The sequence below is a fragment of the Martes martes genome, assembly GCF_963455335.1.
Source record: "Martes martes genome assembly, chromosome: 13".
NCBI lineage: Eukaryota > Metazoa > Chordata > Mammalia > Carnivora > Mustelidae > Martes > Martes martes.
This window is the reverse complement of record NC_137901.1, coordinates 47,613,491-47,630,776: the sequence shown is the minus strand read 5'-3', so window position 1 is coordinate 47,630,776 and position 17,286 is coordinate 47,613,491. Positions and strand designations below refer to the sequence as shown.

Genomic DNA, 17,286 nt, shown 5'->3' with positions numbered 1-17,286 from the left:
CGCCTGGGTGGCCCCGTCGGTGAAGCTGCTGGCTTCGGCTCAGGTCATGGTCCCAGGGTCCTGGGATTGAGCTCCTGTGTTGGGGCTCCCCGCTTAGCAGGGAGTCTGCTTCTCTCTCTCCCTCTGCCTCCTCTCCCTGCTCGTGCTCCCTCTTTCTCTCTCATATTTAAGTAAAATCTTTAAAAAAAAAAAAAAAGTCCTTGGGGAAATAAAATGGCGGCTGATTGCTTTTATTTTAGCCCATTACTTTCTGAAGGCATTGGTTGAAAACCGTGTATCCTCCCCCTCCCCCACTTTCCAGGTTGTTCAGAATATGTTATTTTCCACAATAACCATGTGGTATCCTACAGAAGCCCTGGCATAAAGGGACCATTCAGACCTCTGGGATAGGCTTTTGCAAAGAATCCAATAAACAGTTGAATCCACATTACATCTAAGTGAATATTCATGTGGTTTTAGGCACAGTTCTTCTGCCGCAAATTCACTTTGGAAACCTTTCCTGAACAGCCTGGTAATTAGAACTGTTGCTAATTATGTATACGGCGAGGCAGATGCACTAATAATATATTTTCAAAGGGCTCCGCAAGAGCTGTTAAAAAATTAAACTACCTCCCCAGACACTGACAGGAGCACAGAAGCACCTCAGAGTGGGTATTGTCTTCCTTCTTGCCTCTTGGATACCTGAAGGTGCTCTCGGGTTCTCTCCTAGAAAACAGGATCAGCTTTTAATAAAAAGGGAGCGCTTTGTCCACATAGTTTCCCCTAGAGCTTAGGGAGATGAGAAGTCTGAACAGACCACTCTGGTGAGTGCATCCGGGAGGTTGCCTGTTGGCCCCACAGGGAGAAAGATGGCGGCCGTGTGGGCGCTCGGCAGGCGGTGGGCGACGCTGCTCTGGGGGCCCTGCGGAAGCGAGGAGCTGGCTGTGCCTTTCCAGGGTTTGCCCAGGTCCACCTTCCCTGCCCCCTGCACTACCTGCTGCTGAGGGCTGGACACAGACCCGAAAGGACCGGTTCAACCCACCTGAGGAAGGAAAGGAAGCCCCTCTGCGGTGAGGTCGTCTGCGCCCTGGCCTTGCTCTCCTCCCGTCTGGCCACGGCCTGGCCAGGCCGGGGAGGCTCGCAGTTCCCGTAGCTCTGGGTGAGAGAAATTGAACCAGAGCCATAGTCTTCAAAACTGTGTTATCTAGAGCTCTAAGGATCTCGGCAAGAACTTTCGCAATTCCACAAACAGTTGATCTATTTTTCACTATGTGTTTTCCTCAATATGCATTTTTCTCTTTCTATATATATAGCATAGATATTTTAACATCTATATATCTCGTATGTAAGTATTTTAACAGCTTGATTGAGATACAGTTCACACACCATCCATTTCAAGGGTACTATTCAGTGGGTTTAGTGTACTCACGGAGTTGTACAACCGTCGTCACCATGTAATTTTCGAGCATTTTCATCACCCTGAGAAGAAACCCTGTGACCACTGGCAGCCATTCCGCGTTCCCCGCACTTCTCACACCCAGCTCTGGACAACCACTAATGCGTGGCGTGTCTCCAAGGATTGGCCTGTTCTGGGCGGTTCCTACAATTGGAATCCCACAATACGGGCTCTTTTGTGACTGCCTTCTTCACCTCGAGTCATGTTTTCAAGGTTCCTCCGTTTTGGAGCTTGTGTCCATAGTTTGTTCTTTTTACGGCTGAATCCTGTTGTGTCTTACGCACCCATTCATGAGTGGTTGGACGTGTGGGTTGTTCTCCCTTCTTTGCTGTTGGGAATCGTGCTGTTTTGAACCTTCTTGTGCAAATTTTTACATAGGTGTGCCTTTGTTTCTCTTGGGTTATAGCTAGGAATGGAATTGCCAGTCATGTGGTATAGTTATGTATTTAACATTTTGAGGTATAATGTACATGTGTATATGTACACGTACATGTGTATAATATATACATGTGTATACATATACACATATACATCTATATATACAATATGTATAATCTATATGCATATGTTATTTTGTATGTTTGTACTATAATATGTTATATAATATATATTATACATACGTATATACATACATATGTATGTACATATGTAGTTGTCTATTAATATATAAATATACACTTAGCAAATATCATATATATTTATGTGTATATAGTTGTATAGAAATGTTTTAAGAACTGCAGTAAAACGAACCTGACGGTGTTCTCGAGCAAATCCTATCACACGTGTGACCATCTATGCCTTAATTATGCATTAATTTGTGCTGCCAGAATAAGTGGATTTTGTGCAACTAAGCTTCACCTGCCACATCTCTTGAATTGAATTGGGTCCTGAGATGTTTAAAAATGGTTGCCATAGGCAGCTCCTTATCTGTGTCAGTTGAGATTATCTCTGTCCTGCACAACCAAGACCAAACGAAACAAATTAGGTGCTGACATTGATCTTAGACTAGAAATGTCATCCGTAATTCCTGGTTTTATGTTGTTTGTACATCAAAATAGCTTTTCTGCTCTGATAGTGGTTGTGTCATAAGTACATTTTATACATCCGATTTAAAATAGTTTTAATTATTCTAATCTGTATTACATCTTGGGATTTGACGTAAAGTTAATTTGGAAAAAAAAGAATCCTGCTGCTCAGAAGTTTGAACATCAGCGATCTGATGAGCCCCGAGGTCCCATCTTTGGTTTTGGACCTCATTTTCAATATGGCTTTGGCTTCTATGGGCTTGTCTGAGGGTCTCCCGGGAGCAGTTAAGATCCATCCTTGGCCTCCCCAACCCCCCAGCCCCCCTGCCCTGCGTGGGCCAGTGGTAGCTACAGACGGTTGTCTGTGTATACTTCAGGATTTATGGAGCACTTACTGCGACAAAGGTAATGTAGTTATTAAAGGAGTTTCAAAGAAGGGGAGACAGTTATCTGGTCAAGGTACTTGCAGTCTGGTTGGAGATACAGGGTATAAAATAAGAATAAAATCAATCATTCTACAAGTATCTAGATATGAATATTTCCTAATACGGTAAAGATACGAAACGAAGGAATTCAGAAATAGTCAGGGACAGCTTCGCAGAGCAGGTGGCTCTGCACGGTGCCTTGGGAGGAGACGGTAGTGTTTGGATGGATGAGGAGCAGGTGAAGCAGATTCTGAGTTTTCTTTTGAAATAAGATTTGGTCACCCTGGGGGGGGGGCGGCATTCCTTACCCCATAAACCTCTTAAGAGGCCAGTGATTCTGAAGTCCCCAATCCCCATTCAACTTCAGTAAAGGGAATTAACATCTTGGGGCAGGAGAAATAAGGCATTTTTAAAAAGCCTTCCAGAAGGGAATGAAGTCACCTGGGCCCATTGTCAGGAGAGAGGATGGTGTGGCTTTGAGCTGGCCGGACAAGGAAGCATCAATCTTTGTTACCATAAGCTGTTATGGAGCGTGGGCTGAGGTTAATCTGGAAAACTAGAAAATAAAGATTGATGGAACCCCGTCAATCCTGAATTTGCTATAAATAATTGCATGCTGTTTCTGAGCTGTCAAAATCCATTTCTTCTGAAGGCCCTTTAGAACAGGGAAAGGTCAAGCTGGGAACCAAGGGAGAAACTCAGGGGAGGGATTATGCAGGAAGGGCAGCTTCCTAAAGGTCCCTTTAAATACGGATGTGGAAGTAACCAGCCTGCCCGACTCCCTGCTGGTCAGAGTTGAATTAGCTCCGTTGGCCTCTCACCTTCCCAGGACTGGGGAGCAGGGAGAGGGGTGCCCCTCCCGCCAGAGTCGGGCTTTCTCCTAGAGCAGGTGCACCTCAGCCTTTGTGCAGCAAAGCCCATACAGCTGGGCGTAGAGGGCCCTGGTTTGGCTTTCAAGGGAAGTGTGTGTACGTGGCTTAGAAAGTGTTGAGCCTGCAGAGGCATTCCTGCAAAGCGCCCGTGAGGCCTCCTAATGATGGGGAAAGGAAGTGCCGTCGCCCATGCTCAGCCCACTGTCAGGGTGCGATATTTAAGACAAGGGCCCATCCTGAGGGCAGAGAAGAAGGTCCTGGATGCAACATGCTTCCTGAAAAGGCCTGAGCTGAGTGGAGGCCGCACATCTCTCTGATACAACTCGGTGCCCGTGGGCCTTCACCAGCCTACTGCATCCGCACCCTCGTGCCCCGGTGTGAGCCCTGCAGGGGTTTGCACACCGCTTTTGTTGTTCCGCTGTCAGAGGGACACACTGCATGAAGGTGGGTTCACACTCACGTGGCACCAACCCCAGCCCCACGCACCCATTCCAGCTTCTTCTGGAACCGACCCTGGGCGTCTGATTGGGGGGCTTGTTTCCCAGCTCTTTTTAGGTTCTTCCCTGACTTTGCTTCCAGGATTGTGCCTGGTACATACCTGGTGTTCCATCCTGTTGAGCTCTGGTGAGGCTCATAACCTTATTTCTCATAACCTTATGAGAAATCTGCCCCGAGTTTACCTTTCGAACCACCCACGCTAGTCTGGGTTGCTCCTCCTTGCCTCTTCCCAATTAAATTTTGGTTCTCCTTGGAGCTCACTCACGCCCTCTTCTGCCTCCCACACATGCCATACCTGATCTCTCTTGGCCTTAGACTCTGGGCCCCCGTGTTGCATTTCCAGTCGCCGACCCCCACCAGGCCCAGGGAATCCCTTCTGCAGAGAACCGCTGGATCTGATTGCTTAGAGTGTGACGCCCAGTCAGGACATCCATGAGTTGGCCCCATACTTCTTGCGTTGGTTATGTTAGATCAATAGGGCTCTTTTGTCTCCAGGGTGAAGCCAACCCTTTTATTTTTGGGTGGTTTTCCATGGTTCATCTCTCTTTCCCACCCTTGTCCTGGCTTGGTCCCCACTCTTTTACCCCCAGCCCCCTGATTGGTATCTGGCACATTGCGCAGCAAGAACAACATCATTTATCTCTCAGCCACACAAAACCCCAAACCTTTCTGGACCCTGATTGATTGATTGATTGATTTTTTTTCCCCCCAATCATCATGCCCACTTTTGCTTTTTGCCTTTCTGCACATTTGGTCAACTTGGTCCCCTCAGCTGCAGGGCAAGGCCCTTCCCTCCAGGACAAGGCAAAGCAGGGTTTAGGATGCAGCCCTGTCACCCAGCCTGTGGCCCTGGCTGGCCCCTTTATTTCCTGATGCCCTGAGGGTGTCCCAGGAGACTGGAAAAGGGCCTTCGTGGTGGCTCAGGGTGCTGTGTGACAGTGCTGTCTTCTCACCTCCCCATCTAGTCCCTTTGTCAGAGGAGTTGGACCTGTTCCCACAGTGAATCTTTGTGGCTTTTACCCTGGGGAGTGACGTGACAGAAAGAGTGTTTTGCAAAGTTAGCAGGGTGTGGGTGGGCAGGGTGGACTGGGGCATCTGAGGACCGAGTGCCCGGCCGCTTACTAAATCCTGCCAACAAGTCTGTCTCTGAATAGCCCTAAATACCGAGATGACCTCACACCTTGGTTTTCCAGGATTTGGCGATTCTGATGAGGACTTTGAAATGAAAGCAAACTCAGGCAAGCCAAATGCCTTTGTCTTCTCTGTAAACATTTAAAGTTGCTTTTTTGACCTGCGTATAAAAATGTAGAAACAGATCTTATTTGAAGAAGCTGATGGGCAACTCTTGGTGCACTGATTTTAAAATTTGATTTCTGCCTGATTAATCAGCTAGAAATTTTAAAACATAGCCACTTTCAAAATCCGTTTCCATTCCTCCTTTTTTTTTTTAATTTTGTAAAAGATTTTGATTATTTATTGGAATGAGGGGAAGCACGGGCAGGGGGAGGGACAAAGGGAGAGGAAGAGAGAACCTCAAGCAGACTCTGCACTGAGCGTGGAGCCCGATGGGGGGGCTTGACCTCACAACCCTGAGATCATGACCAGAGCCGAGATCAAGAGTCAGACGCTTCACTGACTGAGACACCCGGGTGACCCGCTTCTTTTCTTAAAGATAATCCTCTATTTTCCTTCTTTTGCAAGGAAGATTTCCATGACCCGCTGGGGATTTGAATTGTTTCTGTCCATATTCCAGGTGTGGAGCTGGCTTTAGATGCATGAGCTGCCCTGGAAGTTTTTCCTTGCACAGGCAAGCCAGCCATGTGTCCTTTGCTCAGAGGCAGGGCAAGGGCTGACTGGTGTCGCAGGGTGTTGGCTGATGGCCCCAGCCTGGGGGCCTGTCCCAGTCAGAATGCCCCTGCAGTGATGGATTCCATGGCTTTCTGCCGGGCTTTCCTCTGCTGTCGGACAGGCAGCTGTTCCCAGGCGGGCAGTAAGGGCCAGCTTCAAGTCCATCACCACCTTTGCTGCTGGACAGAGCTTGAGATCCATGCAAAGCGGAATTAAGCCTGGATCTGAATCACATATCTTCCTGCTGAAGCTCAGGCCAATTTTGCTTTTAGACCGTGTATGTTACTTCTATTAAGAGGTGACAGCTGACTTTTCTTTCTTCATCTGTGAACACATATGTATTGGTACAAAAACAGTTTGCTTCTTCACTGAGCCTGGTCTCATTTGACTTCTGCTAAAGGAGCATCTGGAATCTTGGCTTTAACTTTTGCCAAATCATGAACAAAGTCATCATAACTTACTTGTTGAATCTGTCGAGTAAGCTTATGATGCTGTGATGTCAACAGCTCAAAGCCGTGTTGGAGAAATGAAGGGAGGAACAGCGTGGATTAGAGGTGCACTAGGCTTTCAGAGAGCCTGGTATTTGAAAACCAGCGTTTTCACGAAAGGTGTATCAATGACAGTGTAATTCTTGGACATATGGAGGTTCTTCTCTTTAGGGTTCCTTTAAGCAGTAGGCCCCCTTGTAAATAAGTTTACCAATTACAGACTTCTGCTCTGCTTTCTAGGAACACCTCTTGTGCATGAGCTGAACACTATTTATGGAATAAGAGACTAGGTCTGTGATGTGGAGATGCAAGAGACGGGGGGAGGATCTCAGAACATTTTACCAAGAGATTGTCTGTCTACTAAAGAGGCCAGCCCTACCAGGTTCTAGGCTACTGGCCTCTCTGTCTTGTCTTGCTAGGTCCTCTTTGGGCACCTTGGGAGCTTCGAATCTCAGTCAGGGAAACTTAAGAGAGGAAGCTTCCCTCGTCTCTTGGTTGGGTTGGGGCTTCTTCAATGTCCAGCCCTGACTCTTGGCCTACAGCTCTGTAGCACCAGCTTTATCTGGGAGAGGGGGTCTGCACCCTGATCGTCCTCAGAGGTCTCTGAGACCCCAGAAGGGTCTTGGACTTCTCCCCCACACCTACAGGTCATTTCTGTTTCTACTTCATACACGTTTCCTGCTTTGAATTTTTTAGGGTGAGATGTATTACTTTCATAGTCACAAAAGCAGTTCAAATTCCACTTGGAAAAATGAATGTGTAATAAGCTCTAACAGAAGAACCCCCCCCCCTTCCTCTTTAAGAGATTTTATTTGAGAGAGAATGAGAGACAGCATGAGCACAAGTCTGGGGGAAGGGCAGAGGCAAAGGGAGAAGCAGGTTCTCTGCTGAGCAGGGAGCCTACCTCAAGGTTAGATCCCAGGACCCTGAGATCATGACCTGAGCCCAAGGCAGATGCTTAACAACTGAGCTCACCCAGGCACCCTCCTTAGAAGAAACCCGTTTTAAGCATCATGTCTTATACCCTGTCCCTTCCCGCCCTTCCGCTAGATGAGTGTCTTCTGCCTCCCTCGACTTCCTGTTGTAGTGCAACATTGGGAAGCTTTCTGAGGATGATGTTGGGGCTTCTGTTGACCAAACTGGGAACTCTACACTGAGTAGAGCGAGCCCACTGATCACTGTGTATAGAAAAGCATTGAGGGAAAGATCAGGTGCTTTCTGGGAAAAGTCCACTAGAACCCACCTGCCTTAAATAAACAAAATCTTTAAAAAAAAAAAAGGGGGGGGACGCCTGGGTGGCTCAGTTGGTTAAGCAGCTGCCTTCGGCTCGGGTCATGATCTCAGGGTCCTGGGATCGAGTCCCACATCGGGCTCTTTGCTCAGCGGGGAGCCTGCTTCTCCCTCTGCCCCTCTGTCTGCCTGTGCACTCGCTCGCTTGCTCTCTGATAAATAAATAGACAAAATCTTTAAAAAAAAAAAAAAAAAAGAACCCACCTGCCTAATGGTGGAGTTCATCGTTTTATTCAGCCAGCATTAATTGAGTACCTACTGTTTGCTGAAACACGTTCTATCCCTAGGCCAGACAAGGAAGGAAGGAATGGTATCTCCCTTGAGTCAGCCCACTGTCTAGTGCGGTTCAGTTTTGTCTGGGGGTTAGAGATGGTCAGTGGGTGAAAGACATAGGCAAAAAGCAAATAAATTACAAGTGTGTGCATGTCTTATGACTAAATTAGTTAAAGGTTATTTTTGTGGTGGTTGTGTTTTTTTTGAGGGGGGAGTCATAAAAGCTGTCTGAGCAGATTGAAGCCATGACCTCAGCTCACCCATCACCTGTGTGACTGAGGTATCCATGAGGCCCTTGCTTTCTTCACACCTGTGAAGGCCTAACTGTGCCCTCCAGTGGCCCGTCTCATAGCCAGGAAGGGGGCTCTTACATGGGCAGGGCTGGAGCCACGGAGGAAATTGCCTTTTTGTGAGGATAGCGTTCATCAGCCCAGATGGCCCACGCTCCTCCTTGCTCTCAAAGCTTGTGTTTTGCCCCTAGAGATTTTTAACAGGGCTCCAGGGTTCCCAATGGGCAGCCAAGGGAGAGAGCAGTGATCCAAACTTACTTTTTTTTTTTTTTAAAGATTTTATTTATTTATTTGACAGAGAGAGATCACAAGTAGGCAGAGAGGCAGGCAGAGAGAGAGAGAGGGGGAAGCAGGCTCCCTGCTGAGCAGAGAGCCCGATGCGGGACTCGATCCCAGGACCCTGAGATCATGACCTGAGCCGAAGGCAGCGGCTTAACCCACTGAGCCACCCAGGCGCCCCCAAACTTACTTCTTGTTTGACACTGAGGCTAAGGCCAGGGGCCACCTTCCGCATTACTTGCTGGTCCTGTCAGAGTCCCGTGCTGTTCCCTGCGGTGCCCACTGTCTGCTATTTGCTTTTGAGCCAACGTGCTGCTTCATGTCCCCCCCCTTAAGGGGATTGCCCTTGACCAGGTGACCTAGCTGGCCCCCAGAATGACCCTGCCTGGCCTCCCTGATCAGCAGGGACAGCAGCGAGCTCAGAGTTCAGCTCTGGTGAGGCTCTTCTGACAGTTACTGCCCTGCCCCCATCAGCTCTCTCTCAGAGGCACTCTGCTTACAATGCTAAGAAGAGACAGCCCCTCTCCAGAAGGCCTGATGAAGATGTCCCGGGCACAGCTCCCACCTTGTCCCTCACCCTCCTCAGGTCCCCAGAATTGCTGCCAACTGGGTTGACAACAGCTGTGTCCAGGAGGCCTTTTGAGGTGGCCGGGCAGCTCCTCTACCCCCGTCAATTTGTGTGGATAACTACTCGTGGTTACTGCGCTGACACTTCTGTGCCTAAAAGACACTTTCCAAATACTGGCCCTGGGTCCTGCCTCGTCTGGCCCCCTGTTACCCCAGTCATGTGTTTTTCCGTGTGATTTTTTTCCCCCTCTCTTCTCCCCGTGACCTTTCCTTAAGTTTTCGGTGTCAGTGGATTCATTATAAGCAGCCCTGAGTGTCAGGAGCACGCAGTGAGTCACTCTGCAGTGAACCATCGGCCCTAATGAGAAGTGCATTAATTTGATCCGGGTGGGGGTGTGTCCAGATAAGCAGTCTCATCACGATTAGCACTTCCTTGTCTAGACAGAGTCAGCATTTGAAAGATAATGTTCTGGGGGCTTTAGGGAAACTGTGTGCACAGTTGAGTATGAGCCACATTGGCCTCAAAAGTATTCAGGGACTGTGTGGAAAGGCCCAAATCGTAACCCTCAGACCAGGCAGGGAAACCTGAGGACTCCCTGGGAGGGCCGGTCACTGCGTCTTCCCATTTGTTGATGTCGAAACGTAATGCTCGGGCTCTTACTTAATGTCTGCTTGCTTACTAAGAAGGCTATGCATTGTCATTTAAACGTGCCGAGACCTCTGCTTGTTACCTGTGCCCAGTGATGAGGACTTTGTGTCGTAATGGACTCAGCTTAGGAGGCCAATTGAAGGGTGGAAAGCACCTGGTGAAGGTCGGCCCCCTGCCCTGAGCCTTCTCTTCCATTTCGGGCTTTCTGAGGATAGAAAGCAAGGGGAGAGGTTATTACATGACTTGGAAGGATCTAACAGGTGGCAGGAAGCAGAGAGGAGCACCCTTGGGTTAACACCACAGGGCATGCATGCCCTTGTGGCTGTGAACACAGGCTTATTTTATGTGGGAAGGGCGGGCATCGCATATTTGTTTCCGTGGTGCCTTTTGACTATAATGTTGTTTGCAAGCTCTGTATGTCTATCTCAGACAATACATGCAGTTGGCCCTAGACAACGTGGGGGTTAGGAACACTGCCCCCCACCCCTGTGTGCAGTGGAAAATCTGCGTGTAGTTTTTTTTTTTACTCCCCCACAACTATGAGTAGCCTACTTTTGACCAGAAAGAAGCCTTACCAATGACAAATAGTTGATGAACACATATTTTGTACGTTATAGGTATTATATACTGTATTCTTACAATAAAGGAATCTGAAGAAAAGAAAATGTTAAAACCATAAGGAAGGAAAAATATACTTGTAGTCCTGTTCTGTATTTATAAAAAATGTTCACATATAAATGGACCTGCACAGCCAGTCCCATGGTGTTCGAAGGTCAAATGGATATTGCTTGGGTTCCATTCATGAAGAAGAGAAGCACAGTCACCGAATTTAAAGGAACCAGTGGGTATTTGGGGTTTGGGTTTTCTTCCCTTTAAGGGTACCAGACCTTAAATTCTTGTGTGTGTGTGTGTGTGTGTGTGTGTGTGTGTGTGTGTGTGTGTGTTTGCGTGTGAATCTATACCTGTTCAACTCATGAAGAGACCATTAGATGTACTGGCTTTTTTTTTTTTTTTTTTTAAGAGATTTTTATTTATTTATGTGACAGAGTGAGTGAGAGAGACAGGAAGAGCACAAGCAGGCAGAGCAGCAGGCAGAAGGAGAAGCAGGCTCCTGGCTGGGACTCAATCCCAGGACCCTGGGATCATGACCTGAGCTGAAGGCAGACATTCAACTGACTGAGCCACCCAAGTGTCCCAGGTGTACTGGCTTTTAGAAAACAAATCGGGGGCGCCTGGTTGGCTCAATCGGTAGAGCATGTGACTCTTGATCTCAGGGTTGTGAGTTCAAGCCCCACCTTGGGCATACAGACTACTTTTTTCCTTTTTTAAGATTTAATTAATTAGTTAATTAATAGCATAATAAAGAACACAGACGAGTAGGGGGATGAGTTGAGGGAGAGGCAGAAGCAGACTCTGAGCTGAACACTCAGTCGGATGTAAGGCTTAATCCCATAACCTCCAGATCATGACCTGAGCCAAAATCAAGGGTTGGACACCCAACCCACTGAGCCACCCAGCTGCCCCATAAGATTTTATTGTTAAGTAATCTCTGTACCCAGCATGGGACTTGAACTCACAACCCCGAGATCAAGAGTTGAGTGCTCTGCTGACTGAGCCAGCCAGGTGCTCCTCAAATTTGGTTCTTTTCCAAATAAGCACCTTTTTTTTCCTGGTGTAGGAAGATCTGGATACAGCTTTTTGGTAGGGAAATTGTCAGATTATGTGCTTTAGTGAATGGCCCTCTTTGTCCAGGGTGAACACCTTGGCCTGAATGTTGGATGAGAGTCTGTGGGGTCCCAGGCTACATGCCAGGCCTTGTATGTTCACCATGGGATTCACCTGGTATTTGCAGCTGGAGTGCCAACCACACTGTTCTTAGAGGGGCTGGGAAGCAGCATCAGATGCTGGAGGAGGCCTGAGACCAGGGCATCAGCAAAGGTGGCACTCAGTTCTTCTTAGAGGGTGTAGATGTCAAAAGAGCATGTGCCTCAGGTGGGTTCAGGCACAAGGCATTTGGGGGTGACCTTACCACTGGCTGGGGTTGGGGGAGGGGCCCGAGCTAGGGCAGCCAAGCTGATCCCAGTCCTTTGAGCCAGGATGTGTGGGTGGGGGTGTGGTGTCAGGTCAGGGTGCAGCCTCAGTGCAGGGAGTGTTGTCAGAAATCCAGTAGCTACGGGTCATTTTTTGCCCTGTGTCAGGGAATCTGTCTCTCTGTTTCTTAGTTATTTTCCTTTTCCTGTTTCATAGATGAGGAAATTGAGGCTCAAAGATTAAGGAGTTTTCTAGGACTCTAAAGCCTCTGAACCCCAGGACTGAAATCTGAATTTGTTTGACTCTGCATGCATGGCGCTTGTGGGATTGCACTTGCTTCTTGATGGGGACTGTGAGGGAGGGCTCTGGTCCCAAGAGCTGTGATGGGTGGGAGTTTGACTGACTGGGCATTTGTCCTGTCCCAGCCTGGGACTCCGTACATGGAAGGGCTGTGCTTCAGCTGCTGGCCTGGTCAGTTCAAAGCCACAGCTGCAAGGGGCTATCACAGGGATCCTGGTGTAGCTGAGTCCCTGGAGTTACAGGGCTGCTCAGGACAGTCCTACTTACCAATGAATTAGCCACCTATAAAATCAGTTCCCACCCACTTGGGCTCCCGTGCACCCCTCTCAGGTAAGACCAGTGTCTCCCCACAGCCACTGCCTCAGGTCTGGCTGACTATTAGAAATCTGGGAATATTATGGAAATAGAAATTCAGTGGAAGTTAAGTGCAGAGTGACACTGCGGATCTTGCAAAAGGTCCAGTGTGTCATGAAGACACTGAAGGTAATGTTCTAGAACTCTTGGTATTCCCACATTGGTAAATGAAGGTCTGAGAGAATACCAGTTTACCACTGAAGAACAAAGAAGAAGGGGAGTGATGACTCTTTTGGAAAGGAATTGATATAAAAAGATTAGGAAAGGCACTTAGAAAATTGATGAAGCCCTTGAATCTTTTGCAAAAATGACCTTTCTGATTGTCTTATTAAGAGTAAGACATAAAAGATTCCAGGAAAAAGTACACACAGAAGTACACACGCATTTCATTTTGTTGTTGTTGTTCTTTAGGACAGATTAGAACATGGTTATAATTGCATGTTTTTAACCTAATTTTATCAAATGTAATATAAAATAGGCTTATCCTTCTCATTATATTCCCCTTTTTTCAAGATAAAAGCCCAATCAGATTTTTTTCCATCTACATCGTCAGCCAAACCATTTACTATGAAATAATGGTCTTTGTTCAAATGGACTGATTGTAATGTTACGAGCCTCTGCACACCACCCTGATCCCTTTAACAGATACTCTCAGTTAACTAGAACCTGTTCGTTCTTTCATCTGGCAAAAGGAATCAGATTAAGGAGGTTTTGGCTGGTGGTTTGCAATTCTTTAGCAGCCCTAAAGAGTCCATGTTTTGCCTAATCATGCCCAGGTGTCTAATCTTAGGGTCCCCGAGAAACTTTCCCAAAGGAATAATGTCTTCCACGTTGCTAGTTGCTTTTGAAATCATGGCCATCCAGAGACCATAACTTTTTTATTGCATCCTAATGATTTTGAGATTTTGTTTAATACGGTTTTAAAATGTAATATTTATCAGTTAACTTGGTTCAGACCATGGAGTACTTGAATACTCAACAGTATTATCTAATGTTTTATAAAAACTGCACAGTTTCCAAGTTAAATAAGAGGGACCTTGTCCTTTTTGATAAAACTGCAGCATACAAACATCAGTCACTTCCCTGATCAACATCAAGGGCCCTATTAACCAGGGGAAATGCTCAAAATTCAGCAGAGTGAGATGGGCCTGGCATTCAGGGTGCAGGCTGGGAACATGACAGCCTCTTAAAGACAGCTTTTGTCTAGTCTTTTTTTTTTTTTTTTAAAATAAACTTTAGTTTTTAGAACAGTTTTAGATTACAGAAATGCCTGATCCATTTTACAACCCGGGTTTGGTTTTTTGTTTTTTTTTTTAAGATTTATTTATTTATTTATTTGACAGATCACAAGTAGGGGGGGGCGGGGAGCAGGCTCCCCGCAGAGCAGAGAGCCCGATGTGGGGCTCGATCCTAGGACCCTGGGATCATGACCTGAGCCGAAGGCAGCAGCTTTAACCCACGGAGCCACCCAGGCGCCCCTACAACCCGGTTTTAACATGTAGATTTTCTTCCCTCTTTCCTGCAGACGTCGCCTCATCTCCCAGAGATCATCCTTGGAGACCCTGGAAGATATTGAGGAAAATGCCCCTCTGCGGAGGTAAGTTTTTACTGTTCCATTTATGTGTATGTAAATGGCCTGCAGTACAATATGACAGCCAAAGTTTGATTTTTTTTTTTTTTAAGCCTTTGATCAGCAGAAATAATCTTTTTAAATGGTGGCCTGATCCTCAGACTCATAGTTTGGAAACACCAAGTCTGAGGACCACAGAGCAGTATTAAATCTCAATTATGTATTGGGAAAGCCCAGTTTGCGTGGTGGATTGGGGTGCTGTTTCCTTTGCAATGGGAAAGCTGCTGTTTGATGAAGACTAGCCGATCATTGTCCCAGCTTTCTTAGGTGCAGTGACACAGTGATCACGATCCTGGATTTCATTAGCAGGTGCCCACCACATGACTCCATCACCAGTTGCTGGGGAAACTCAATGGGGATAGCTGTGAGGGCTTCCTTGGGCTGAAAGTGATTTCTCCATTAGGATTGGAAAGGTGCTCGCAAGGTGTTTGGGTGACAGTAGTTGCTGAACTGTGCTGTGCCTCCGGCAGCTTTCCTTGCTCTCATCCTGCACCTCGCCGCCCACCCCTATCTGTGCCTTGGTCTCCCCTGGCCCTTCTTGAGGGGAAGAGACTCTATTCACACAGCATAGCTCCTTCAGTCTTCACGGCGGCTCAGCGGGGTTGGTCGCGGGGTGCTCCTCCGGCAGAAGGAACTGAGCCAGGATGGGACACGGATGCTTCACAGGGCATGCGCTGTGGCTTCACAGGGCATGCGCCTGCGTTGCGCCAAGGGAGGCCCATGGAAGAACGTATGCTCCCATTGGCTAGACCAGCTTCCGGTATCCACGTCTGCACACCTTTTGCTTTGGTTCCTGGGCAGGGCCCAGGAGTGTGGGCTCCTTTTTTGAGCTTGAGAGAGCGCCGCTGTGGACCGAGGCTTCTCACCCTAGAGCCCGCTCCCTTCCCAGCTTGGGGCTTTGCTCCCGGGTTAGTCCTGTCCACAGACTACCTGGCTAGAAGCTGGAACATCGGTGGCGGATCTGATCGAAAGTATTGGGTGATAGTGGAGTCTAGCTGCTGATGTCGCAAAGACAAAGTCAGGGCCAGCCAGTCTGATTTCCACTTTCGAAGTCTTTCTGAAAACGTACGTAATCTCTGGGACTATTTTAGGGTGAATGGCGTGTGGCTGTGTAATGTGGCTTGGGTGTGAGTGTTCTTCTATCCCTTACTATTAAATGTTGGGAGAAGGCTGTTTCCTTAGGTAGTTCTGTAAAAAGCTGCACAAAAAGTCCACTTAAGGAGCTGGCTCTGGTCCAGAGTAATCCTGGAAAGTGGAGGAAAAATATTCTCAGGTGGCTCTGAGCGGCTTTGGTATTGGAGCAGGTTAAGGTCACTCTTGCCACAAATGGGGAAATCAGTGAATAGGACTAAAAAGCTCCTGGTGTGTCCAGAGGCTGTGAGAAGCCTCAGTTAAAACAGTGTGGTAGCTGTGAGTCAGTGAAAACCAGGTAAAAATATGTTACTCTGTCCTCAGGGATTCAGGTGGTTAAAGGGGGTGGGGAGAAGGGCAAGGAGGAGTACAGTGCTGTGTGCCTGGTCACGTGCGGCATGTTCACCTCTGTACCTTCCAGAGTCCACCCAGGCTGATCCTCTGCCCTCTACCCTTCAGTCCTCGGATACTACAAATGACCACAGTAAAAAGGGCTTATCTGCCTTAGCTATAACTTACCCAACGCTTTCTTACAGAATACCTAATTTCCAACAAATCTTGTGTAAATACAAAATTTAAAAAACAAGTATGAAACCAGGGGAACCTGGGTAGGTTGGGAAGGCTTTATTTTCCATAATAGACTTTTTTTTTTCCAGAGTTCTAATATTTACTTAGAAAGGATGAGCATTGGATGCTGTACAGTATTGTTGAATGACTATATTGTACACCTGAAACTAATGTAATGCTGTGTGGAATTACAGTAGGAATAAAAATAACAACTAACTTAGAAATGTACTTATTTCTTGGAAATAAAATTAGCATGGTATAGCAGAAGGGATATTCATTTGGGAGTCTGGGGTCCTGAATTCTTGGTTTGATTCTTCTGCTAACTGGTTACACGGCCTTGGACATTTTATTTCGCTTCTCTGGGGGTCTCAATTTTCCCATCTGTAAAATGGGAGGGCAAATTGACTGTTCTCTGAGGTCCTTTCTGGCTTGCAGTTTTGTGAAATGAATGTACCAGTAAGGATACTGAAGTGTTTTGGGAACCGTGGGGGCGGAAGGCTATTAGCCCAACTTGCTTTTAAACTCAGCACATTGAACAAATGGCTGCAAGGCATCTATTAAAAACCTTTTGCATAATTAAGTGTACGCTGTAATCAGTGCTAACAAGAAAGAGCTAATCTTTCATTAAATTAGTTTTTAATTTAATTCTATCCTAATTTAATTTTGCATCATTTAAGATGTATGTTTTTAAATGGATACTGAAATTAATTCGTTCTTTGCTTAACCTGCCGCAAGCTGAGGGCCCAGTCTTCCAGTTTCCTTGGCAATTGTTGCTAATGCCACAGTTCTCTTTTAAAACATTTCTTAGATTCCTTGGTGGTTTAGTTGAATGCTTTAAAAAAAAAATGCAAGACAACGCACAACTTGCTGAAGGAGGGGCTAGATTAGTAGCATATGCCCTTATAGTTGGGGACTGATACATTCTTTTTGAAAGTCTCGCTTTTCTCTTGCATATCACAGTTTGTTAGTAAGGTAGTGTCCTGTACCTGCCTAGAACTCCAAGAGTTAAGTGTTCCTAATGAGAGGCTTGGACTTTGCACCTGCCTGGTGGTGACCTGGTACCCTTATTAAGGCCCAGGACATTGCTACGAGGTGTCCAGAAAGACCTCAGGTTGATGGTGGCAAATGTGCCAGCCATCTCCACCTGCCCCTGTTTTCCAGCCTGTCTGGGTTGATGGGTACTGGCTACTGCACCATTTAGTGATTACTGGTGCCTCCTCCTTCCCCTGTGAGTGCCAACAACCACCTGTGGCCCTTTTGCCAACTTCCAGTTCTAGCAGGAGGCAGAGGAATTTTGTGCTTAAACCTGAAGGGTACCAGCTTCCGGCTGCTGG

General features: G+C 47.0%; 1 protein-coding gene across 2 annotated transcripts in view; it reads left to right on the top strand.

Annotated features, from left to right (window-relative positions):
- The window catches only part of CABLES1 (Cdk5 and Abl enzyme substrate 1), a gene marked incomplete at its 5' end in the record, with an annotated part of 111,535 nt that overhangs the window by 33,268 nt on the left and 60,981 nt on the right, over window positions 1-17,286 (top strand). The window contains one exon of one of the 2 annotated variants that reach the window (XM_080822023.1): window positions 14,150-14,221. In XM_080822023.1, coding sequence (XP_080678149.1) covers window positions 14,150-14,221 — 72 coding nt within the window. Of the gene's footprint in view, window positions 1-14,149; window positions 14,222-15,253; window positions 15,320-17,286 lie in introns of those variants that run through there. The other variant, XM_080822024.1, reaches the window with a different exon arrangement.